This window comes from Rhamphochromis sp. 'chilingali', assembly GCF_963969265.1.
Source record: "Rhamphochromis sp. 'chilingali' genome assembly, chromosome: 5".
Lineage (NCBI taxonomy): Eukaryota > Metazoa > Chordata > Actinopteri > Cichliformes > Cichlidae > Rhamphochromis > Rhamphochromis sp. 'chilingali'.
This window is the reverse complement of record NC_137932.1, coordinates 19,770,255-19,796,002: the sequence shown is the minus strand read 5'-3', so window position 1 is coordinate 19,796,002 and position 25,748 is coordinate 19,770,255. Positions and strand designations below refer to the sequence as shown.

Genomic DNA, 25,748 nt, shown 5'->3' with positions numbered 1-25,748 from the left:
CTTAAACCTAGCAGATCAGATATTTTACAGTCATAATTCAAAATCAGCGAGAGAAAGAACAGAAGGTTAGGGTGATCAAAGAGAAATAGAAATGTGCTAACAAGTCAGAGTGTGCTGAGAAGGTGGGAGAGTCCTGTGAAGAGCTGATAAATGTAGAAAATGAGCATGCGAACATAAGAGAAGGTGAAGAAGAGTATTTTCAAGGTAGAGTGGGTGGATGTCAGAGCTGATTTGTGACAGATGGACAGCACCAAGAATTAAAACAATGACGGTAGGTATGATGTATTTGGAGACAGTGACGCTGACAAAAAGTCACAAAGTGGAGCCAGAGGAGGCCGAGATGCAGATGTTAAGATTTTCACTGGGAGTGCCCAGAATGCACAGGATTAGACAGGAGTACATCAGAGGGACGGCTCAGGTTGAGCAGTTTGAAGACAAAGTTGTGAGATGTGAATGTTCAATAGTTTGGACACGTGCAGAGGAGGGATGGTGAATATACTGGACAAAGGATTTTGAAGATGGAGCTGCCAGGCGGGAGGTAAAGAGGAAAACCAGATCTGCTGTGGTGACCACTAGAGCGATCAGCCAAAGGAAGACGCACACTTCTTTACTGACTTCACTTTCATTTGGTACATGTAATTTAAATATATATATACACGTTGTAAGGACAGAACTGACGGTCTGCCACACCAAAACATGAATGCATTTTTCTTTCTTCTTGACTAAATTATTGTTTGTGAACTTCTTGTGAGGAAAACAAAAATCACCACAAACTGTTAAAACTGTCAAACACTTTTATTAACTGCTGAACATTCATTTCATAAAAAAGTCCCTCCTTCAAGTCTGAAGACATTAGATAAGTTGTGCACTCCTCACTCTAAAGCCCATTGCAGAAATAAATGACTGGGACACCCAGCACAGAAAAGAAAATAACAACCAGTTAGCATAACCATCGATAAGAAAAAACCCCAAAGGACCTGACGTTTTGGTGAAGTGCGAAAACCAATTAAACACTGGAGAGACTGCTTTGTTGTGGACATTCAAAAAACAGAACTACTGCAGTATTGATATGACTATTAATGGTGTGTCTTTAAGCATCAAAGGCCACAGAATATGATAGATTAGTCCAGGTGAGTCACACCTTCTCATTTTGTTCATCACTGTGCTTAAATTTTATTTCCATAGGTTACTGCATGTTTACATTTTACCTAAGTGAAAAAAAATCCTGCAGGATTCACCCAGATTTTCTGAAACAACAAACCAACAAACAAAAAAAGACCACACCATCAGTCTTATTATTTAAACTGAAGTACATTCCAATTCAGACCAGATTTTCTCCAGATATCAAAAACTCAAACAAGAACTTGTTACATATGTAATAAAAAGGGGGGTTAAAATAATCAAAGACAATATTTTAATCTTTAAGACATGTCCCTTATCTCCCAAAGATATTGCTCTCAGGTGTGATGAGGAAGCAAACTGAATCTATGAGCTAATATTCGATGTAAGAGAGGCAGCTGATGCAAGTTCGAGGGAAGACAGGAAGGAAATAAATGCGGTGTGCTTTTCTCCATCCATAATGAATCTTTAAAGGCACAACAGTCACAGATGTTAGAGGACGATCATCTGAAGTTCTGGTCAGGTAAGTCCGATTACATTCATAAACTTTAAAAATTTAAATGTAGTGTTTAAGAGCTAATGATTGAAACTATAAAGAAGTGTCTTCTCATTAAGCCAGTCTGATTTCTTTGTGGTTTTATTTACGGTGAAATTGTTTTATGTTAGCCATTTAGAGCTACATGTGCTTAACATATTTATTCGATCACCAGAATGCAAAAGCTCTCTAATCAAGAGCTTAATACTTAATGCTCAATACTTTTAATGCAAAATAATATAAATAATTATCATTATCCATCAATTTGTAAATGTAGGTTTACAAAAACAAGCAATAAAATAGTAAAGCAATTATTTTTTGATTATAACACCAAATTGCAATCATTTACCATTGTTGCTCCATGGAAGAAAAATGTTTTAGTGGTTGAATGTTATGCTTGATTGGGCCAGGTTAAACTTTGTGTATTTAATTTTTTGTTTTAAACAAGTTCTGGGGAGATTTATAAGAGTTTTTTTGTTTTTAATGACAGATGGTCTAATGCATTTGTAATGAAAAAATCCCCCAAAATGATTGAACTTATAAAAGACCAGAGAAAAAGTCAAGAAACTTTTTGACTTTTTGTAATTTTTGTATATTCAAAACTGATAACGACAAGACACCTGCAGATTTGGTGAATGTTTGATATTTTACGCAAAAAGCACCAAATGGCTCTGAAAGCTCTCTAAAATCTCTGACTGCTGTTATTCATCATTAACAAAAAGAAAATAATAAAATAAATCATATTTGCTCAAGTGCTGACAAACAATAGCCCTGAAAATTTTGTTCCATATTTTTAAAACCCCCCAGACTTATTCTCTGCTGAAAGGTTGGATTCTGTGTGCGTGCACAGCAGTGGTTTAACAGAAAATGTTTAAAGTGTCAATTACAATCTTTAATGTTAAATAAAACCAGAAAGTGCCATTTCACATTCTTGGTAACCTAAAGTAAGAGATTTCGGCATGACTCTGCAAAGAAAGCTTGTTCATACCGACCGATGGACAGATGGCGTTGGTTGTGCTTTGGGTGTCTGAGGCACGAGGCCTATAAAGCAGAGAAAGAGCAAAAGGTGGACAGAATCTCTTCTGCATCCCAAACAAACTGAAACATCCTGCTTTCACCATCCAGTATCGTTTCCACAAACACAGAGTGTGGATCTAAGGAATTAACATCGGCCAGTAATAACAAAAGCACCTAAATTTATCCTTAGAGTTCTGTGAGTTAAGGTTGTGCTATAAGAAGTAGAAAAGAAAAATGTTGAATTGCCTGACAACAGAGGTTGAAGAACTTAAAACAGGTGGCAGAGAGGTGACTTAGCACGTCAACCTAAGATTTCTGAAAACCCTTCAAACCATGTTTTTTAAGTAGAAGCTGATTTTTTACATGGATTTAAGGAGAAACAACAGGCAACAAAGATTTGGATAAAACAGTAAGATCAACTTTTGGTAAATTAAAACAGAGGTCACCTCTTTAAAGAGTAAAGCAATCCCATGAATTTGCATTAAAAGCCTTTCACTTCCTTCAAGGTTCAAAAAGAGCTCACACTACTACTTTGCCAAAACCCTTATTACATTTTAAATAATTAATTCCTAATTAATTGTGCCGAGATGGTTTTGCCGATCTCAGTCCAGTGTTGACTGGGATGTAGAAGATGACGGTCCCTTAGGCTCTACCCAGTGCAGGAGCTTTATTATTAAGACTTTCCTAAACAGACCTCTCTGCAGTGCACAAGTCGTGTTAAGACTTTTTTGGACAATGTGAAGATGAGTCTGTGTTGAGGACCTCAATCATTGTTCTGGTTGTCGGGAAGGACTCTGATACAGATGGAAGACTCTGGTACCAACTTGGTAAACTAGAGAGGAAGAGAAAATGTCAGATAATGTGCCTCTGAAGCAGACAAATAACACACCAGAGAAATTATTACTCTTTGTACCTCTTGAGATTCATCCAGCTCTTTGCTGTTTTACTGAAGCTATCTGGACTGGGTGTGGTCATGGCTTCAAAATCTACCAGCTGAAAAGATATATATATATATATTTAAATCAAGCAAAAACAAACAAACAACCCCCCCAAACTCCCACACAACCGCAACCAGCTTAAAGGATAGGTACAGTAGTTGAAGCGAAGGCCACATTTCCATAAATAAAGAGACGTGTAAATAAACCTGAGCACCATGCTTTCCAAGACACACTTGAAGTTAAACAAGCCAGTTCCTGCTCTTTCTTTGCAGTGCAGATTTACAAAAAAAGAAAGCTTTTCTAAAAATTGACAGATAACTTTATAGAAGTTAAACGCTGTGTAGCAAAAATGAGAAGCCCGCTTTCTTTCCAATGTGGTCAGACTAAATCATGAAGGGTTTTGGAAAATTCCTTAAGAAGCAACAATATGAAGAAAAACACAGCAGGGCTGCCAACTGTTCATACCATCTGTGAGACACCTGCTTTCACTCTCGACTTGAACACGAACAAGGAACGCGAACAATCCTCTCTTACATGCAGTAAACGGCAGGAGACAGAGATCAGCGATACCAGGATGTATCATAGATGAAAGACCACATCTGATTTTAGACAAGGACTGACCCCTGGCCCACTTTCAATTCAGCGGATACATCCCAGCACTTGTAATCTCTAATTATTAAAGTAAGTACCAAAAAAGCACTGCAAAGTTGAAGAAAACTATGACCTGAAGTTTAATTAAACATGTTTATTAGTTAACATATGAGAAGCAGGTGAAGGCAGCAGACACTGATGTCATCACTAATCAGGCAAAAAGAACTAAACGGATTTAAACCGATTATCCTGGACTGTTATCAAATATGTCAGCAAGGGAGGTTGCTGCAGAGCTAATGGTTTTTCTTTCTTATGAGGAAAAAGTTTTCCAGTCTGATTATATGTTATTTTGAAGACTGAACCTTTGCTCTGCTGCCACTCTGGACCACTGAAACCATCTGGACTTTGGCTGAAGTGATGATGGTCCAAAATTGTACAGAAGATGAAGTGACCACAAATCACCAAAAAAATGTAATCTCTGAATGTTGCACCACTCCTGCAAGAGGAAATCATGAAGTCTGCAGTCCTTCTGCACCAGGTAAATCAGCACCTACATGTACATAGTGCTCATTTAAACACGACTTGAGACCTAGAAACACATTCTAGACCGTATAAGCAATGTAATCTTACATAACATATGGTAGAGTAAGCACCAGTGTAAATGACAATGGACAGCTTTCAAATTTTTGTTACCCATTTTTAAAAAATTACATTTAAAATATTTAATTATCTGCTAAAAAATTGCATTTGGTCCTATGCATTACTTCCATATATAACAAATGTCATAGAGATTAGTGTTAAGTCAATAAAAACTTGCTATATATTCTTCTACTGAAGTAAGATTCACATTAATTTACCTTTCCTTTCGGGATCCTACCAATGACCTCTTTCCCACTGGCCATCAGTGCCCCCATCACCACTGAGTAAGCCACCACACTGAGGAGAAAGTGATGCTTCATTAGCTGAATACTTCCTCTGACATGTTTCAAGAGTTTCAAGTTTCAAGACCACAGACTAAAATAACACTAATATTATTATCCTGCATTTATCTTTCAGTCTTACTAGGCCATTGTTTCTGGGAGTTTTTTCCAAACTAAGATGACAGCTACAAAGAAACTCTCTCTCCCATTTATCATTCAAATGTAGAAATGCTTCATATTGCACCTGTGGGCTGTTTTGACTTTGAAATTACCTGGATCCTCTGGAAAGAGGCATGAGGTTGCAGAAGTAATAAACCAAGGAGAGGATCAGGTTACACACTGCATCTGCATCCTGAAAGAACAAAGATCATCACAGAATCAGCTGTTCAGTTGTGAACAAAGGCTTAATGTAGTCGTGACCTCTGCTGCACTGTGTGCTGTCTTCAGTTACGGTTTATCTTAACGGGGTGAAAGCAGAGAAGGCTGCAGACATAATAAAACAGTTCTTGTTTGTTAGTTGTTTAGTCAGGACCACTGTTGTGCTGTCTGTATAAATTAGCAGACAAGTCACGGTAGGCTGCCGGCACAGATTTTTTAATCAAGACAAACTGCTTAAATGGTTTGTTCTGTTTATTCCGGCAGTTTGACAGAAAACCATCAACAGAAATGAATGGCAGCAAATAAACTCAGCTAAATCCAACAGTGACAGAGAATTAATCAGTTCTACTCATAGTTTGCTTGTCTAGACAAGTAAAATATGTGATTCCAGTAGAGAGGGCCAGAGTGGGAATAAGAGGGGAGAGGAAGACGCTGAGGAAAAAACAGACATGAGGCTTATGTTTTGTTTTGCTTTTGAACACTGCCTTGTCTTTTCTAAAGTGACTTTTATCTCTTATGTAAAGAGATTGTAAACAGCCTTGCTACTCTAATCAATAATAAATACGACTTAATGTGTTTTTATGTTTATATTGACAGATCCATCTGTTCTCCTGCAGCTGTGACTGTTTCTAGCTCGATACAAAACCTTTTTGCTAGATACTGCTTGAACAGAATTCAACTTGTAAATATTTTCTATTTATTCTTCAGAAAATATATTAAAAAAATCTTTTTGCCAAATGTCCAAACCCCAGACACTAGAGACAATATCAGAGATATGAAACCGCAAGAAAAAAAACTAGAACCAAAGCTGGAACACAAAAACAACATTTTATTTGCAGGTATTGCTTTAGAGAAAGGAACATCCTTTGTTAACTTAAGATGTCATCTACTTAAAGCTGTCCAGAAATGGATATTTCACATTGCACCACCATCTGCTTTCTATTACCAGCAGGAATCTTACCCCGAGTTCGCTTGATAACATCAATGCCTTTCCTTTGGCTGTGAGGTCTTTGTAGATGGACTCTATTTCTGACTGGTACTGCTGCGTCCGCTCTTCAGTTGTCTGCGTTTCTACAGAGAATAACATGTTTCCCACCCTGAAATAAAAGAAAATTAAACACTTCAGAGGGTAAAACTTGGAAATATCTGGTTATGTGTGTAGAAGTGTAAAGCATCTACCTAAAAACTGTGGAGCACATGTTAAAAAACAGGTGTTACTGGTTTTTGCAGTAATGAGTCTGCACATATTAAATGAAAACATTAAATTTCAACTGCCCTCCTTTTTTAAGTAGTCACTTTTTTCAGAGATACAAAATTCCCATTGTTTCTGACATTTTTTAAATTTGATTTCAGTCAAAGTGAAAGGACAAAGTCACGGGGAGCTACAAAAGATGAATAGTACCAGTGGAAAGAGACAACTGTGCAGGTATGGCTAATAACAATAATAATAATAATAATAATAATAATAATAATTATTATTATTATTATTATTATTATTATTATTATTATTATTATTATTATTATTATTATTATTATAATGACCTGAATAATTCTAATTCAGTTCAAAAATCCAGCGCTCCCAATGCTGATTGTAAAACATGTGAAATTCTGACAGTTACTGCTCCTTATCTGTGCACAAGAAACATATTCTTAGCACCTTTTGATTGACCTTTGTGTTGTACACATACCTACGTATGTAAATACTTTACTGTTCATGAAATATACCTTCTAGGAGATCCTTGTGATTATTATTCCCCTGTTCAAATATTTGTATTTAATTTTTATATGAAATGTTAGTGTTGAAGAAAGTGTTCTTTTAGAATATTGAACACAGAGAACGGCAGACTGCACCTGTCTCCAGTGATGGTAATGGTGAAGCCATCGTACTCTTTCCCAGGGTCCTTCAGGCTCGGCACCTTCGAGTTGACTGTGAAGCCATCTCTGGTTTTACTGTTGAACTGCTTCAGGAAGAAACACACCAAACAAAAAAACAAACAAAAACAAAACAGGATGTTGTGCTGCTTTAAAAGGTCTCTTATGGGCAAACATTCATCAATATCAAAATATATTTTAAACTACATGACAACCAAATATTGATTAAATTTAATATGGAAAAATGTAATACATGCGTTTAAACTTTTATGTTTTTTTCGAATTCAGTTTCTGTCAGTCAAGTTTGATGTGATTTTTTGGATCAACAGCATATAGATCTAGGCTCCAGATCTAAGCTATAGATATAAGTTCACACACAAAACTGGGAAGTAATGAACATCACTAGTGTTACTAGTAGACTAAAACTAATATCCACTTGAATCCTTGAGTGCAACCTGAACTAGATTCTCTCATATCCTTCTTACCTTCATTATAGGAAGCAAATCTTCTACTTTATTCACATTTTCTAGAGCTTGGCGGACTTCCAGGAGGCCTCTGGGGTTGTATGCCCTGAGACAGACAATAAGAACATGTTGGTTACAGAAACAGCAAAAACACTGCAAGAATAATTAAGCCATAGATGATGCTTCAAGGAATTCTGCAAAGTCATTGGAGTTGTGATTCAGGTTTTACCCGTGGTAGACCAGTATTCTGTCTTTGATGAAGTCAAGTATGTTGTCAAAGTAGGCAAGGTATCTGATGTTGATAATTTGCCCCCTGGACAAATAAAGAGGGAAAAAACAGACCTCAATATACTACTTTTCAAGGAGCTTCTCAGAATGAGGCTCTCAAAGGGAACAGAATGATAGAGATACGTCATATTCCAAGAAATTGAAATAAATGTTTCTGCACTACAAGGTGAGGCCATATGGAAATTCAATCCTGTAACCCATGAGAGTGTTTGATGCCGTCTTCGAGGCCAAGTTGTTACCTGATGAGGTTGATGTGATTGTTGAAGCCTCGACTGAGACTCCTGGCAGGCATCTGGTCTAACCACAAAACTGGCTGGTCTGGATCGGCGATCCTACGAGTACAGGAAAGGCCCGTTTAGTGTTTCAACACTGCAATCTAATTAACCACACATCAAACACTCTAGTGGGAAAGTGACTTGTTGAACTTGGCCAGAATTGGTGAGAACAGGCTAGTTACCAGGATAAGTAAACCACAGTGAAATGTGAAAAACGACCTGACTGCTGAGTTCTTTCTAGTGCTCACACGGTAAAAACTTAAGCCATGTGTCAGCTTCAGTCTAGACTTCATTTTGCAATGCAGGACAGTTGAAACATCATATGTCAGCATCTGTATCCTTCCTATTCCTTCAGTTTTCAGTTTTAGAGTCATTTCCTGGAGATAATTAGGATCCCATAGTTCCTCTTCACAACACCCAATTTCTTGTGGAATGAGAAAGAAACATTTTTCTAGGTGTTTTACTCATTAATGTCTGTCCAAGCTAAACATGCACTTAAAAGAGTGATGCTAAAATTAATTCCCTACAGTCTCTGCATTATGCCACTCTTTTCCAATGGAAATACAGATGTCAAACATAATGGTGCCTCCATAAATTTGATCTGAGTGATCTCATATAAATTTGGTACAAAGTCCTTTTTATTTTGTGTGTTTCTCACCTCCTCCATTTGACTGCTATGTCAAACATGTCTCTCCACTGCATTTGCCTGGTTTTGCCGTTGACTCGCACTTTGGAGTTGCTCCATGTCCGATGCATGGCCTGCATTACCTCTAAGGTTGCTAATCCCATGGCTGAAGAAGCACAGACAGCTCTTTATTTTTAGGCTCTTGTTAACACTTGGTGATCTTTTCAAACTGTGGCATTGTCTCTGTGGTACCTCTGTGTATTCTTCTGTTGGGTAGAAAACCAGGAGTGTCATACTGCATGAGTGCCCCCAGATGGTCGGCCGTGCAGATCAGCTTCTGAACTTCATTGCTGTAGCTGTCGAAGTTCTGTGGCAGCACGTCTCTGCCAACCAGAAAGACGTGGAGAATAAGGCTTTCATGAAACGCACTTTTTTTTTTCCTAGACACTGGCTGTCAACCTTCTACAATATCACAAAACAGATGAAGTAGTTCGAGCCTGCTGACATGCATGCATAAAAACATCTACTTGATGAACACAGGAGCTTTCGTGTCATATGGAAAACATGGCAGGTGTTGGTTTTCAACCACAAAACGCTGCCTCGTGTTTTAGCTCATGAAAACTGCTACAAACTGAAGCTCAGGAAACCACAGTTATGATGGTCCTGATTTTCCTAGATTTTCTTATGATGACAGACTTAAGGTGAAGCGTAGGGCATCCTAAATTAAATTCAGATTGAAATGTGAAAATAAATGTAATCTGTCACAATAATTTCTGCTTTGACCTCAGAGAAAGCTTGACATTTATATAAAGAATAGCTAGATTAATCACTTCATCATCGCAGCATTATTACAGTTGATCGTTATGGTCAGAGTTAACAGTCCCCCAAACCCACTTGATATGTGGCTGCAGGCCAGGCTGTTCTTCATAGTCCTCTATTAAAAAAGGCAGGTTCTTGGCCCAGTGGTTCTTAAAGTTTCCCGGTAAGTCCTGGTCCACGTTGTACTCTGCTACTGGGATATCCAGGTGGGAGTGCAGGTAACGAGAGTACTCTGGAAGAAATCAAGTAAACAGGACCTTTATGTGAGAAGTAAATAGACCAGAGGTGGTGCATTATGAGGTGGTGGTTTAGGTCAAAGGATACTGAAGCTAAAAATAAAGAAAAAGCATGGTTAAGGTATACAGAAGAGTCTATCATGGCCAAATAATACAAAAAGGGCACAAGCACAAATGAGACTGAATGAATGAATGCTTTCTTCTGATGAACCAGGAGGACATTCAGAAGCCTTAATTTCCTGTTTTTGTTTTGTTTGTTTTTTTAAAAAGCCCATCAAATTCTAACATTCCTGGGTTTTTTAAAATTGCAATAGTTCTCCTGAAAATTAAATCAGAAGAAAATGCTATTCTTTAATGCAAAAGTAATACACTGGAAATACTCCTCTGTATGTCACATCTGGTGGCCTTGACCTCAGCTGTGCTGCATGTCACTCCCCCCTTGTTTCCTCAACTTTGTACTTTAACAATTGTTTTAATGAAAGCCTCCAATGCTCAAAGAAACTCTGAACATTTGAAAATATGAAAAATACACGAAAAAACAAGCAATGTGACGTTTTGGAGAATCTAAAATATAACTGTCCGTTTCCTTTTTTGTTAAAACAATTAGTAATAATGCATTCAGTATAGACTCTGTAATAGACTGCACACCTATGCCTGAACAACTCTTGTGCTCTAGGTTCTTTGAAAACATGTCTTGAATGGACTCTATAGGAAGTCTCCAGGTGTCACGTGGTATCCTAAGCATGTTAGCGGCAGTCTTATAAGCTGATAGTTGTAGCTGCCATAAATCACCCCAGTCATTGGTTTCTGAGGTTTGTTCATCTGCCAGTTTATCCTGTAGGCAGAGCTCTGACTTGGAGAGCAGACTTTTTATTTACCCTGTAAAATAAGACTGATCTTGAATCAGCATTCTTCTCTTTATCTGCGATCAGTCATAATGTGTATGCATGTGTGTGTGTATATATATAAAGACCCACCCACCTCTGAGGTATTTAACTTTGAGGTATTCAGAGCTGGCTTTTTGCCCCAGCAGAGGGTCGTTCAACATGACTTTAGTCTGAGCTTTGATGCCTTCGTAAAACTGCCCCATGGCCACGTGACTCAGCCCCTTCATGTACTGACACACCTCGTTGTAAGGCTCCAACTGAAGACACCTCTGAGGAAAACAAGAGAATTACATTGCATATGAATCCATTACCACTTCTTTCCTTTTGCTGCTAGCAAACCCTGTGTAAATTAAAAATTCCTAAAATTGCAGAGAGGGGTGTAAGGACAGCCTGTTTTACTTCGTTGTGGATAATTCTACCTTGAAGTTGCCTATGGCCTCCTGCAGAGAGCCATGGTGGTACAGCATCATGCCACGGAGCTGGAGAGACTGGATGTGGTTCTGATTCAGCATGAGGGCTTTCTGGAAGCTCTCCATGGCTGATTCAAAGTCACCAAGCTCTCTGGGAGAAGGAAGAGGAAAAGCAACTGTTGATATTTGGCTAAATACCCTATGTCAAAGTGACATCCTGCATTTATGCATGGAGTAAGAAAGCATGCTGCAGAGTGCTTGTACCTGTAGGCCTGTCCGAGGCTCTTATAGGCATCTATAAAGTCAGACTTCAGTTTCAGTGCTTCTTTAAAGGTCTCAATGGCTTCCTGATAAAGAAAAAAGCAACCTTTCACATACATTGACAACACAGTTGAGAGGAAATGCATTAAGGAACACGCAGACCAGAAATTCTGAGTCAGCAGGTGGTTCAGAACTTTAACACATTCAGATTTTGTCTTATGTAACCCCAGTGTGGACATGGCTAAATGCTGGAGTGTAGCAGTAACTGTTTAACACTTAGTTTAACAGTTAAACTGTTTACTATAATTACAGTCCTAGCTTTACAAACAAAGGTGACAGTAATGCTGATAGTTTTAGGTGTTCAGCACAACGTTATTACAAAATATTGTGGCAAGCCAGCCAACTGAGATATTTAAGAAATCAGTATCATAGTGATGCAACAGAGAGACTGAGACAGGGGATCATCAGACACCATCTGTGACTATTCACACCAAGTGCCATAGAAAGCCAACTAAGAACTGTTCAGATATTTCAGCCTGGTCCAGCCACTCTTTGCATAGTAAGGTTGGACAGTTGGACGAATTTATCAACCATCGACGATAGGTTGAGCCTTTCACTGGTCGTTTTATTTATTTATTTGCCCATGAGTAGGTTTGCTAATAATGTCAGTTGAAGCTAAAAGAAGCAGTCAATGGGGGGAAAAAAAAAAAAAAAAAAAAAAAAAAAAAAAAAATAGGGCTGTTTTAACGTCATCCTCTTCCAGCTGGGAGCAAATGCACCCTCCTCAGACTGCCCCCAAATGGAGCGATTTATTTACTCAAACTCATAACAGAAAGAAAGGCAGCAGCCTATGTTCAGAAATAGAAAACAAAACATTTTATTTAAATATACATCTGCACAAGCGGTGGTTGCGGTTACATCCTCAGGTTTGGCTCTTTAATCCAGTTTAAAGTCAAAGAAATCCGAAATTGCTGACTTTCAATTTTTTTGGACAACTAGTTCCTCCAAGTTTGGACTTCTTCTGTGTTCTAAACGTGCAAAACAGTCCGTGCATGATTACATTGCTCTGCCCATCAAAAAGTCACCTGTGCAGATATATCGCCTATCGTCATATATGGGACCGATGAATGTCAGTTAGAAAAAATGTACATATCGCCCAACCTTAGTGCATAGCATGCAAATAAAAAGCAGATTCCACCAATGGGCACAACTCTCTCATTTAGAGTAAGCAATTAGTTCAACAATCACATTCGCAACTATCATTAAAAGCGCTAATGTTGTTGTTTGCAGTTAACTGTCAGCTGCCTGCAGGAGCTGCAGCTGGGATTCCCCCAGGAAATCCTTTATGTTTAGCATCTACATGTCATGTAGATTCAAGTGCTGCTCTGCACACATTAGTCAGTGTGTGGGAAATAAAAATGCACTTGGCTTGGGCAGACTTTAAATTAACATAGTAATTAGAAGTTAAGCAACATCTTATCATTCATCTACCATTTTTACTTCCCTTGTGGTGCACAGCGGATTTTATCAAAGACGAAAGCAGCTACCCCAGCATTAAGAGACACTTTCAGCATGAACGTGCTAAACATCACCAAGCACAACAAACAGCTAGCAGAAAACTCTGGTATAACACAGCAACAATCTCATCTGTCAGAAAGGCCAGGAAGAAAATGAAAAAAAAAAGTCAACTTTAACAAAGTTGACTTTTGTTAAAGCAAATTGAATAACTTTACCAAAGCATGTGGTTCCATCTGCTTCACAGCTGCATATATGTAAATAAGTTAAATCTGCAGACAAGCTTAGAACACAATATGCATGAAACCCAATAAGCTTGAGCTTGTATTAAGCTATTCATCTCCTTCCCTTCATCTCCTGACACTGTAAGTCGCAAATATAATATTTAAACAACCCCCCCAAAAAACCAAACAAAAAAACAAAACAGTCAGCTGACATTTGAATACATTTCTGTGACTGTGTTTCCAGCAGCGAGCTGAGAACGACCCTGTTAGTTTGCATTAAATTAAATCCTCTTTGATGTTGTTGACTCAAATAATATTTTGGTAATTAAAAGTGAAAAGATAAATATAGACAGGATACACAAATGAGGTGTAATCATGCACTAACAGGATGTTTGTGCAACAAAAACTCTGTTAGTGAAATTCTGATATATCTGATTGTAGAAAAAAACAAGAGCAAAACTCCAGACTGTCAAGTTTGATAATGCTATAACATACAGTGGAATCCATACTCCTTATAACAAGAATTAGAGATACACTTTGCTAAAAAAAAACAACAAAAAAAAAACAGCTAATCAGTGCACTATGTCATTATCTGTGGTCATATCTGGTTACAATAAAATGTGATGGTGGAGGCCACGAGTCTTCCAAACAGTAATTCATTAACCAGTGAGTGATATCACATTGTTTATTTATCTTTGATATGGACAAGGCCATACTGGGAATATGAGACTGTGAACAGCTCACCTTGAGCATGCCTCTGTGGAAAAAGGTCAGGCCTTTATACAGCATGGCAATAGGCTGATTCTTCTTAAGCTCTAAAGACTGCTGGAAGTCCTCCATAGCGGCCACATAGTCCTGAACAGAGAGCAAAGCACAGAGTCATCACATGGAAACATACAGGCATATATGTACGTTCATGCTGCATCTGACTGTCAAACCTCTGAAATGAAGAGCAGCGTTCCCCTGTGCCTGTAGAGACGAGCTGAGGGCTGTAGCTGGATGGCTTTTGTCAGGTCACTCAGAGCCTCACTGATGCGACCCAGAGGAGACAGGATCTAAACACACAAGCACCGAATTGCACATTTCATCTTTTTAATTTTATTGTTGCAAAATACTGATGAACTGAATTATTTTCTTTGCTTTTACACCGCATCGAAAGAACATTTGGGGGGAATAAAGATAAGTTTGTTGTTTTTATTTCATGAAAAACAGGCATGATTCAGTCACTGCAGTGCTCAAAAGATGACATCATTTTCAGGACAGGCTTTGCATATTTCTGCAAGGTAATGTTAAACTGCACAGTACAGCTAATACAACAGCATGGCTTCATAGTAAAAAGAGTCCAGGTCCTGAACTGGCATGCAGCCCACACCTTTCACCAACTGAAAACATTTGACACATCTGGACTCGGGACTGCTTCAGTTCCCAGAGGATTACAGCCTCTTGTTAAAAGGAGGAGGAATGCTACACAACAATAAACATGACATTTTCCCAGCTTTTTTAGAGACATGGGATGTTGCTGCCATCAAACACAAAGCAAACTAATATTATTCTCAGTTTAAACATTTGATAGGTTTTCTATGCTCTACTGTTAATAAAAATATGGTTTATGGGTTTTGAGATTTGCAAAGCATTTAATTCTGTTTTTATTTACATTTTTCACTGTGTTGTGTTTAAATTCAAATGGTATAAAAGTCCCAAAGAGGAAATGGTAAATAAAACAGCAGAGTGAAACCTGCAGTGGGGGAATTCTTTTCTTTAATCTTGTGAGAGTTGCCAGAACTCTAACCATGTCTGGTGACTGTTTATGTGCCCAACTGTTTTTGAATATTGCTGTTGCCTAATATTATTTGCTATACTGTAGCTTAAAACTTATTTGAATTCACTTTAAAATTTATATTTTGCCTCTTTCAAAATGACAATGCATTGTCGATTATTTGTAGTAAAAGGCAGCTGCTACTACTTCTATATGTGTTGTCCAAATATAAAGAGATCACCTTCATCAGTAACCATGATTATATGAAAAGTTGCTAACATTTATTGAGGATGTGTTTCAAGCCGTTTCTGAACATGTTAAGAGAATCAGACTCGTATAAAGACACCATTTCTCATATGTTGTGGACAACAGGATGTAGTCTGTGCCTGGCACGTTCTCACTTCTGAAAAAAACTCAGTGTGGTTTAGGTGCAGGCTGAGTAAAATGTCCAGGAGGCAAAGCAGCTCGCTAGCTGCGAATTCAACATCCTCTAGTCTTACATCAAAATAATCGGCTATCACAGAGACTTTGCAGTAGGAAGCTGCCAGGCTAATTTGCATTATCAAGTATATCTTGCTGGGTAATGCCTAGAAAAGTTCCAGGATGCAGTGTGTGTGAAAGCAGATGAAATCGACAAAACCTGTTTGGGGGAGTTATTTGTGAATAATGCAAATGATGTTTTATGATTAAAAAAAACTCTGTGCTTTCCAAACTGATCCAACTTCAACAGTCAAGATAAATCATTTGGGAGAAAATCAAAGCAGGAGGAGCTCATCAGACTTGGAGAGAGGTGACTGATTGCTTGGAGCACATTTGTAGCTCATTCACATTTTATGTCTGGCTGATGACTCACTGACTGCAGATCTTTTTCATTTGGCTGTGATGTATTTTCTAGTCTAAAAAACCAAAACAACACAGCTCGATGCATTTTAAAAGTCACCAACTCCACTTGAAAACTGAACCTAAAAAGTTCATGGAACACGAATTCTCTTTAGTACAACTTCTGACTGCTTGATTAGATTAGTCTTGATTAGACATTAAAGCTCAAAATTAATCCGAAACTTGACAATTAGAAGCAGAAAAATTAGCTACAAAACAGGAGGAAGGCAACTACATGTAATCAGTTTAATTATACTGCTACCAACAGTTGTTAAGATAAGATAAGATAGAACTTTATTAATCCCTCGGGTGGGTTCCTCTGGGAAATTCGACTTCCAAAAAGCACAGCAACGACCGAAGTTACAGTTACAAAATTGTTTGTTAGATAGATAGATAGATAGATAGATAGATAGATAGATAGATAGATAGATAGATAGATAGATAGATAGATAGATAGATAGATAGATAGATAGATAGATAGATAGATAGATAGATAGATAGATAGATAGATAGATAGATAGATAGATAGATAGATAGATAGATAGATAGATAGATAGATAGATAGATAGATAGATAGATAGATAGATAGATAGATAGATAGATAGATAGATAGATAGATAGATAGATAGATAGATAGATAGATAGATAGATAGATAGATAGATAGATAGATAGATAGATAGATAGATAGATAGATAGATAGATAGATAGATAGATAGATAGATAGATAGATAGATAGATAGATAGATAGATAGATAGATAGATAGATAGATAGATAGATAGATAGATAGATAGATAGATAGATAGATAGATAGATAGATAGATAGATAGATAGATAGATAGATAGATAGATAGATAGATAGATAGATAGATAGATAGATAGATAGATAGATAGATAGATAGATAGATAGATAGATAGATAGATAGATAGATAGATAGATAGATAGATAGATAGATAGATAGATAGATAGATAGATAGATAGATAGATAGATAGATAGATAGATAGATAGATAGATAGATAGATAGATAGATAGATAGATAGATAGATAGATAGATAGATAGATAGATAGATAGATAGATAGATAGATAGATAGATAGATAGATAGATAGATAGATAGATAGATAGATAGATAGATAGATAGATAGATAGATAGATAGATAGATAGATAGATAGATAGATAGATAGATAGATAGATAGATAGATAGATAGATAGATAGATAGATAGATAGATAGATAGATAGATAGATAGATAGATAGATAGATAGATAGATAGATAGATAGATAGATAGATAGATAGATAGATAGATAGATAGATAGATAGATAGATAGATAGATAGATAGATAGATAGATAGATAGATAGATAGATAGATAGATAGATAGATAGATAGATAGATAGATAGATAGATAGATAGATAGATAGATAGATAGATAGATAGATAGATAGATAGATAGATAGATAGATAGATAGATAGATAGATAGATAGATAGATAGATAGATAGATAGATAGATAGATAGATAGATAGATAGATAGATAGATAGATAGATAGATAGATAGATAGATAGATAGATAGATAGATAGATAGATAGATAGATAGATAGATAGATAGATAGATAGATAGATAGATAGATAGATAGATAGATAGATAGATAGATAGATAGATAGATAGATAGATAGATAGATAGATAGATAGATAGATAGATAGATAGATAGATAGATAGATAGATAGATAGATAGATAGATAGATAGATAGATAGATAGATAGATAGATAGATAGATAGATAGATAGATAGATAGATAGATAGATAGATAGATAGATAGATAGATAGATAGATAGATAGATAGATAGATAGATAGATAGATAGATAGATAGATAGATAGATAGATAGATAGATAGATAGATAGATAGATAGATAGATAGATAGATAGATAGATAGATAGATAGATAGATAGATAGATAGATAGATAGATAGATAGATAGATAGATAGATAGATAGATAGATAGATAGATAGATAGATAGATAGATAGATAGATAGATAGATAGATAGATAGATAGATAGATAGATAGATAGATAGATAGATAGATAGATAGATAGATAGATAGATAGATAGATAGATAGATAGATAGATAGATAGATAGATAGATAGATAGATAGATAGATAGATAGATAGATAGATAGATAGATAGATAGATAGATAGATAGATAGATAGATAGATAGATAGATAGATAGATAGATAGATAGATAGATAGATAGATAGATAGATAGATAGATAGATAGATAGATAGATAGATAGATAGATAGATAGATAGATAGATAGATAGATAGATAGATAGATATATACACACACACACATAAATAAAATATACAAAGGGGATAAATAGAATAAATAGGAATAAAAAATAAAAATACAAGTGAATTGCACATTTCAAGTATTGAGTCTATTGCACTGTTGACTATTTACAAAAAGTATTGCACAAGGTATTGTACAGTGAGGTGAAGAGGCACTACAGCTTAGTTGTTCCCCCCTCCTTTGTCCTCCTGTTTCTCCTCCCTCTCCCCTCCAGAGAGGAGTTAAACAGTTTGATGGCGTGTGGGACAAAGGAGTTTTTAAGTCTGTTAGTTCTTGTCTTGGGGAGAAGCAACCTGTCACTGAACAGACTCTTCTGATTGTTTATGGTTAAACTGTTGTCTTAGCTTGTTGCAGTACTTGAAAGCCATAAAATATATCAGTGCTGAGGAACACTAATAATAGATCACATTTGCCACAGAGTCACCTCTCACCTCTGCTCTCTGCTCGTAGACCTCTGGCCAGCTGGGCTCGAGGGTGATGACTCTGTTGAGCTCGTACAATGCCAAATCGGCATTCTTTATATCCTGGCATGGACACACAAGAGGAGAGAGGCACTTACATTTTGTTGCCATAAACTTTAACATATTGCGCACAAAACTTGGAACAAAGCCACAAACAACACCAAACACAAAAACTACTCTAAGCAGTTTTCTTCTCCCCCCTATTCTGGAGGGCACACTACCATAACCGCAGCATCCTGGCAGATTGAATTGGCATTCACTGAATGTCACACTGAATCACTCTGCATTTACCTGAAACTGCTGTTGTCAACAAAATACAGGATTCTTTTTATTTGAGGACAAATAAACCAAAACAAAACCCACAAACCTCCCCAAAGGCGTCCAACAAAACACATCCACACAGCAACTCTCTGTGCAGCCCGAACTCAGCGGAGGTCAGAATTGTTTTAAATTTGATTTTGAGAACAATTTGGCAGAACATAAAACGAGAATATGAATAAATATATTTCAACATCTGACAAATGCAAATAAAGGCTGTCCATTAAACAAAGTGTGTGTGCACAGTCTGAAGTATGAGTCATCGGCCTTGAAGTTTAAGCTCAAGTCCTTCACAGCACAGTAGTGAATAGTGTTTCTGACACATTGATAAAATACCAGCAACATTCTCTCCCAAGTAAATATCATAAGTGGATTGTATTTATAAAGTCTACATTCACACAGGACGTATTCTACATATGCAGAGAGCTACTGACCTTCCTATTAGTAGAGGACTCATTCTACCTCCTAAGCCACAGCCGTTGATGATCTCTTACGACAGTTCATAAATATATTATGACTAAGATGATATGCAGATGGATAACTGCTTCAGTAATGAAAACACTATATTATTGGTTTATTTCCCTTCTTGCAACATTAAATTATGCTTCAATCACAGATTAGCTTGCATTAAAAACCATTTTGCATAACACTGAAAGCAGAATATTAGTAGTGTTTGTTTTAGAATAGAATAGAATTCAACTTTATTGTCATTGCACATGCACAGGTACAGGGCAACGAAATGCAGTTATGTTTTGATTCACCTATTTAGTCATTGCAGACAGTTGTTTCCCAAAAATTATAGTGAAATAATTTAAAAAGAATCTGCTCTGGTTACAGGCTTTGGGTTTTACTTTGTTGCTGGAGCTCTTTAAACATTTCAGAGGCTGGGAGTTATGACGGGCATCCTAGCAAACTAGGTGTAAAACATTATTTGCTTATATTTTAATTCAATATCTTTCATGCATAATCATTTACATATTTCCTGGCAACCTCTAGGGAAATTATGTCTTCCTCATGTAAGTTCTCCTGTCCAGATAGTTGCCAACAGGTCTCTAGGCCTGTGTGACTATTGCCTAAGGGACTCTGGGAATTTTTTGAGGATAAAAGGAAGATCTGACATCGAGTGTAAAACAGTCCTCCCTCTTTCTGAAAGCAGTATTCCTCAGATGCGTTCACAGACTCCCCATCTCTTTGTGGAAATAACAAGAGCGGTTACATCTGAAACCTCTGCTACTGAGACTTGTATCCCACAATACAAGAAAAGTTGCTTTTTAAGCTCATTTTGTGGCATTGTTTCTTTTAGTGGAAAGCGACAGTGCACATGCACACAAAGAGAGATTTACCTGTGAGTTTAACGTGCTCTCTGCTTTCACCACTTGGATATCAGGTCGCCAGTAAGGTTGCTTATAACCAGTGGCCCACTTTAAATGCATTTTAATGGCTAGTAAATAAATAAGTAAATTGTATTATTACAGCACCTTTAAAGTGCAACAAAATAATACATAAAAATGTGAGATGGTATAAAAGGAAAATAAAATCCTGGGAAAGAAACATTTGCTTTGTAGTTTTTTGGGTTGTTGCAGGAAAGACACACTTCAACCAGTTAGCCACATGCTAATTTGCATCATTTGTTCTTGGGCAGGTAGAAATCCAGACAACAAAAACATCATATAAAAAGGTTCAATATGTAGAAGATCCATTCAATCGCTTAATTTATAGACAACAGGCTTGCTTAAAACCAGTAACATGTTTGACTCATATTTGTGGGTGATAAAGTCTTACACTGGTGCTGAATTCTACAGCTGCCACTTACCTGCAGACTTTTCTTCCCATAAGCTATCCCTCTCCCGTAGATGGCACTGACCAGCTCTGGGTCACCCTGTATCAAACAGAACAAATGTTCAGAATACGCAAAGAAAGGTGTTTTGTTTGGCATCAAAAGAATTTCTACATCTCTCAAAGGTTAACTGAAAGGTAATTTTTGCAGAGCCGTATTGGGTAACATGTATGCACACACATACCTGCAGTAAGAGTGAAAAGTGTTTAATGGCTTCATCATAAAGTCCATTGCCTATGAGAACATAACCTATAGCTGCAATGACAGAAAAAGTGACAATGAAAAGCTGCATTTTAGCTGCACAGCATTTGAACAACATGCTGACTTACCAAGCTCTTCATTTGTGTTTTGGTTATCTACAGGAAAAGGTATTTTTTTCTGTTCTATAAACAATTTGGCCTGATTCTGTAAGAGATAGCGACAAGAAGAAAAAAAAAAAAAGACAAGAAGGACAAATTAGAAATGTCAAGAGAGGCACAAAATAATCATTTCCTTCCTGTGTGAAGGCAACTCGATTGAGTGGAGAAAAAACAAAAGACAACACTTAAATGCTGTCGACACCTGTGTTTTCAGTTCATTGGAGAGCTTTAGAACGTGTTGACAATTTGCGTAAAATGACATTTTCAATATAACTGTTAACAGCTTTTTCAAGGATATTTTTACGAGCGATTTTAAGAGCCCTGCTGAATATCTCAGGGTTACTCTGAAGAATTATCTACTGCTGAACAGAGAACAACTCAGCAACTTTTTATTTCAAATTCCAAATGCAGGCATAAAGATTTCAAAGTAGACCTGTAACTGGAAATTTAGCACATACAGGAATTTCAACCACAGACTCGATGTGCAAAATAAACTACTGCATTAACAACAATGCTTCTTTTTTTCCATCTTGTACTTGCTATGTTAACCCAAACGGCAGCACTGCAGTGGAATTACTGTATCCAAATTGGACAGCATGGAAATGTTGCTGCGGCAGCATTTTACAAGGCAACTGACAAGGCATGCACTTGCCCCATTCCTTTTATTGGGGATCCTTATCAAATCTCACCTAACATAAAACTGTGGGACTGCACTACTCCCACCCCACGCCCTAAAAAAGAAATCTTGATCCTAAACATCTTGCAGCCTTCATCACAGATCCCTTAGATCAGGTTTTGTCTTCAGTTGCTTCTGCACCTAGCATGCCAACCTGCAATTTTGTGTGTGTGTGTCACAACGTCTTTAGCACAGACGTTGCGTCTATCAACTCACTAACCACTTTCACCAACCCCAAAAAGCTATCTATCTTGCAGCTTGTGGTGAAGAGCACCAACCATGAGCTGTGCCGTACTCTTCTGTGTGTTTTTTTTTTCATGGATAGGAACTGCATTTTGTTTGTTTTTTGTTTTTGTTTTTTTTGGGGGGGGAGGGGGGGGGGGGGGGGATACATAGATCCAATATGATCACTACAATCAGTGAATGTCATTCTATTGCAAAATTCACCAGGTCATTAAATTTGGGCCTTTTTAAATGGTAAGTTGAAGCCCTGCAGTGTACATTTATTTTCACACACTGGAGCAGTGAAATAGAGGTGAATTATAGGGTGTCAGTATCACACTCCAACAGCACCTTAGGGTGTGGTTACATGTGTAAGCACCAAAAGCAACCACACCCATCACTGTGAGCTTAAGTATCTGATCACCACTGAAACTTAAGATTTTTTATTTCTCGCTGAAGAGAAAATGTGTGTAAAACTAAAACATAACCAGAATGTCTTGCTTTGGAAAAAACATAAAAAAAACATTAGAACACAGATTTCAAAAGGTTTATAAACTGCTTACACACACCTGTGTTTTGTGGTTTAACCTTGACTATATATACTTGACTATATATAAAATATACTATTTTTTTTTAACTCTAAAGGAAACCGTTACAGGCCATGGCTGCTCTAGATCTAGACTAGTGTTTGAAATCTCACCAAGATCTTCTCTGCATTAAGTGAGAACACAGACTCGCAGGGCGGGTTGCTTCCCTCCTCACAGTCTGGGTCTTCCAACTGTAAAATTGAAGACTCTGAAAAGACAAAGATTCAAAGTATTTATCACTGGAAACAAAACGGTTCATAATGGCAGGGTATTTCAGACCATTACGCTACTATGTCTTTTAAATTGTATTAAACATTGTAAAGTTTCAAAGAAAGAAAAGTATCTGAGAAGTTAAGCAGGCTTGACCTGACACACACTGAAATCCAAACTCATGAAGCCTGTTACAAAGTGCTCTCCAGGACATTTTCGGAGCCCCTCAGACCAAAAGGCAAAAGCTTTAAATCATGAGACGATGATCAATGATGTGCATGTGACAGTCTTTAAGTGCTGCAAATGTACAAAATGAATACTAACCACAACCATTTTTGTCCATCATATAAAAAGAGCATGCAGCATGGTTCCTTATAAACTTAGGGGTGTAAAGCCGCTGTGTTATTTTACTTTGTTTTGTACATTTTAGGTGTAATTTTCACAGTAACAGCAACCACCACATTGAGCCCTTCGGTGAGAAGAACTGAATCTTCTGATTGAATCAGAAGCAAGCAAAACACTGTGAAAAGTTAAGAAACAATGTCGTGGTTCATATTTCACAAATCATTAAGAATCTGTTTATTTCAACTTGTACAACTATATTATCTCTCATTATTTCTGTCCTAAATGCAGTGACACAGGGAAAACAAGAGGTGTCCGTAATAATTCCAACAAACTAAACGTGGGCAAAGAGTATGGCAAAAAGGCATTCTGACATTTTAGTGAATCTAACTTAAGAAACACACACACAAACTATGCAGGTAAAGAGTTTAGCATTTAAAGTTGTTTTTTAATGGTCTGTGTATAGGCTTTTTCTTGGATGTATGAAAACGTATGTAAGCATTGTTCAGCATATCAGTCTCCATTACCTTAATTTTCAGTTAAATATGGACACTAGATGAAGAAAAACAATATTTTTATGCTTGAGAAAACAAGACACATTTTTTAAAAGCACTAAACAATATTTTTGCTACAGTTCCGCTAAATTTCCTTCAGCAGTATAGCAGAGCTTCTTTGGTTTGGTTTGTAGGCAAGAAAATCCCCATCTCTACACGCCTGTATTCAGCTGTTGCGACTCTTAACTGGTATCAAACATAACATTTTCCCCCAGCAGCCAGCAGATCAGGCTCTTAGTGGTCCCTTGTATATTTTTAATGGGCCTTATATTCCATGTTAAGCACATTGAGTTAACATGTAATGTAACGTGCTACATTTTTCTATTATCAATTTGCACATGTTATCAGTAGATATAATTTTTTATTATCCTATATATAAAAATAATGAGTAACTGAAGCTTAGTGGAGTACATGCTGGGCTCATGTTTAGGACTCGCCCCTGCATATTGCAGGTGTTGCTGCTAGAGAGAGATGAGGTGGCTACTGCGAGCCTGCAGCAACATTTACAGGAAACCTGCCAAATTTAAAGGCTGCGTTAAAGTAAACAAGCATTTCATCTACATACAGACAGATTTTATCTTAGCTTCTTCTAAAGTCAGACGTGCCATCATGCAAAACAAACCAGTCAGGTGACGCATTGCTTTTCCTTACATTTAACTATCTAAACAGGCAATGAGATGAAAGGCTTGTATTGGTAAACTAAAGACTGTAGGGGAAAAAAACAAAAAACAACTAAGAGTCGATTGAACACAAAACACTTTAATGACAAATCTAAGTAAATTTACGTCAGTTCCTTTTTATTTTGTTTTTAAGCAAGTGAAAGTAACACATTTACAGTTGGTTGTCTTTTTGTTCAGAATTCTAATTTTAATTAATATTTCAATGAACTAAAATGTCTTTTTCACACGTTGTATAGGTTTTTAACTCAGTTATAGTTACTGCAACAAGCTTTGGTCAGTCTAACTATAGAAGTGGGTGAGTTACTGACATGCCGAATGCAGCGAAAGGACATCGTAATTATAAAAAACTTTTCAGTTTTCCTCTTTAAATATTTATTTTACTGCTGCAGAAGACGACATTAAATTGCGCGTTCTTTGGCTGGAGTATGGTTTACTTCTCTTTGTTTAAGGTAAAACATACAGTTTGCTGACTGAAGTGAGCTTTTCGATAAGCACTTTTAAGTTTCTTTACAGTTATTTACACTTGAACTCCACTTCCTGTGTTTGAACTCTGTTTTCTTTCATATTTGGCGGAAAAAAAGACTATTTTTGAGGCAGGAAAGGCTACTCTTAATGATCCCTTCGAGCTGTCACCGCTTACTGTTATTGGCGTATTAACGTTAGCCTTTAAACGGTTGGGCTAGCCGGGTCCAAGTGACAGTTGTATCAGAGAGGACGTGGCAAAGTAACAGCGAAAAGGCAGACTTTACCGCAGTCAGCAGCGTAGTCCTCCCATTCAGACAGCGAGCTGCATCCCTGTTTGTGGAGGTCGTTGTTGAATAAAGTGAGAGTGGAGAAGAACTCGGTGGAGAAAATCGCCCGGCACAGGTACAAGAGTGAGAGAGCTACCACAACAACAGCCCGGCTGGCAGGGGCCATGTTGTGCTACATGTGTGACGCCACAGGGCGGAAGCTGCCGCAGTTCGACCCAAACGGGCACGCCCCCCTCACGCGCGAATCTGCGGGACGCGAACAAGAAGCCCGCAAAACGGAGGGAGCTATTAAACCACATTTCCCAACACCCTCCGCGGCTGTCAAACCGGTTCCGCGAGCGTCAAGCCAGAAATCACGGTTTTCCGTTATGAGATTCAATATAAAAG

At 37.2% G+C, this 25,748-nt stretch overlaps 1 protein-coding gene across 4 annotated transcripts; it reads right to left on the bottom strand.

The window, feature by feature from the left end:
• Positions 1-774: 774 nt before the first annotated feature.
• Positions 775-25,555, bottom strand: ttc13 (tetratricopeptide repeat domain 13). 4 transcript variants are annotated; one of them, XM_080883875.1, is made up of 23 exons: positions 25,359-25,555; positions 22,937-23,031; positions 21,309-21,384; positions 21,164-21,234; positions 20,956-21,021; positions 18,795-18,887; positions 14,313-14,429; positions 14,119-14,229; positions 11,639-11,721; positions 11,384-11,525; positions 11,059-11,233; positions 9,917-10,073; positions 9,275-9,405; positions 9,056-9,188; positions 8,362-8,454; positions 8,064-8,147; positions 7,856-7,940; positions 7,350-7,459; positions 6,460-6,595; positions 5,393-5,472; positions 5,058-5,136; positions 3,585-3,664; positions 775-3,503 (listed from the first exon to the last, which is right to left on the bottom strand). In XM_080883875.1, the coding sequence occupies exons 1-23, from the start codon at positions 25,525-25,527 to the stop codon at positions 3,389-3,391; spliced, it is 2,481 nt and encodes an 826-aa protein (XP_080740001.1). In that variant the 5' UTR covers positions 25,528-25,555; the 3' UTR covers positions 775-3,388. The 4 variants fall into 4 exon arrangements, with proteins under 4 accessions (XP_080740001.1, XP_080740002.1, XP_080739999.1 ...); XM_080883876.1 differs by having other exon boundaries at positions 7,350-7,456; XM_080883873.1 differs by lacking the exons at positions 775-3,503; positions 3,585-3,664 and adding an exon at positions 4,340-4,750.
• Positions 25,556-25,748: the final 193 nt, after the last annotated feature.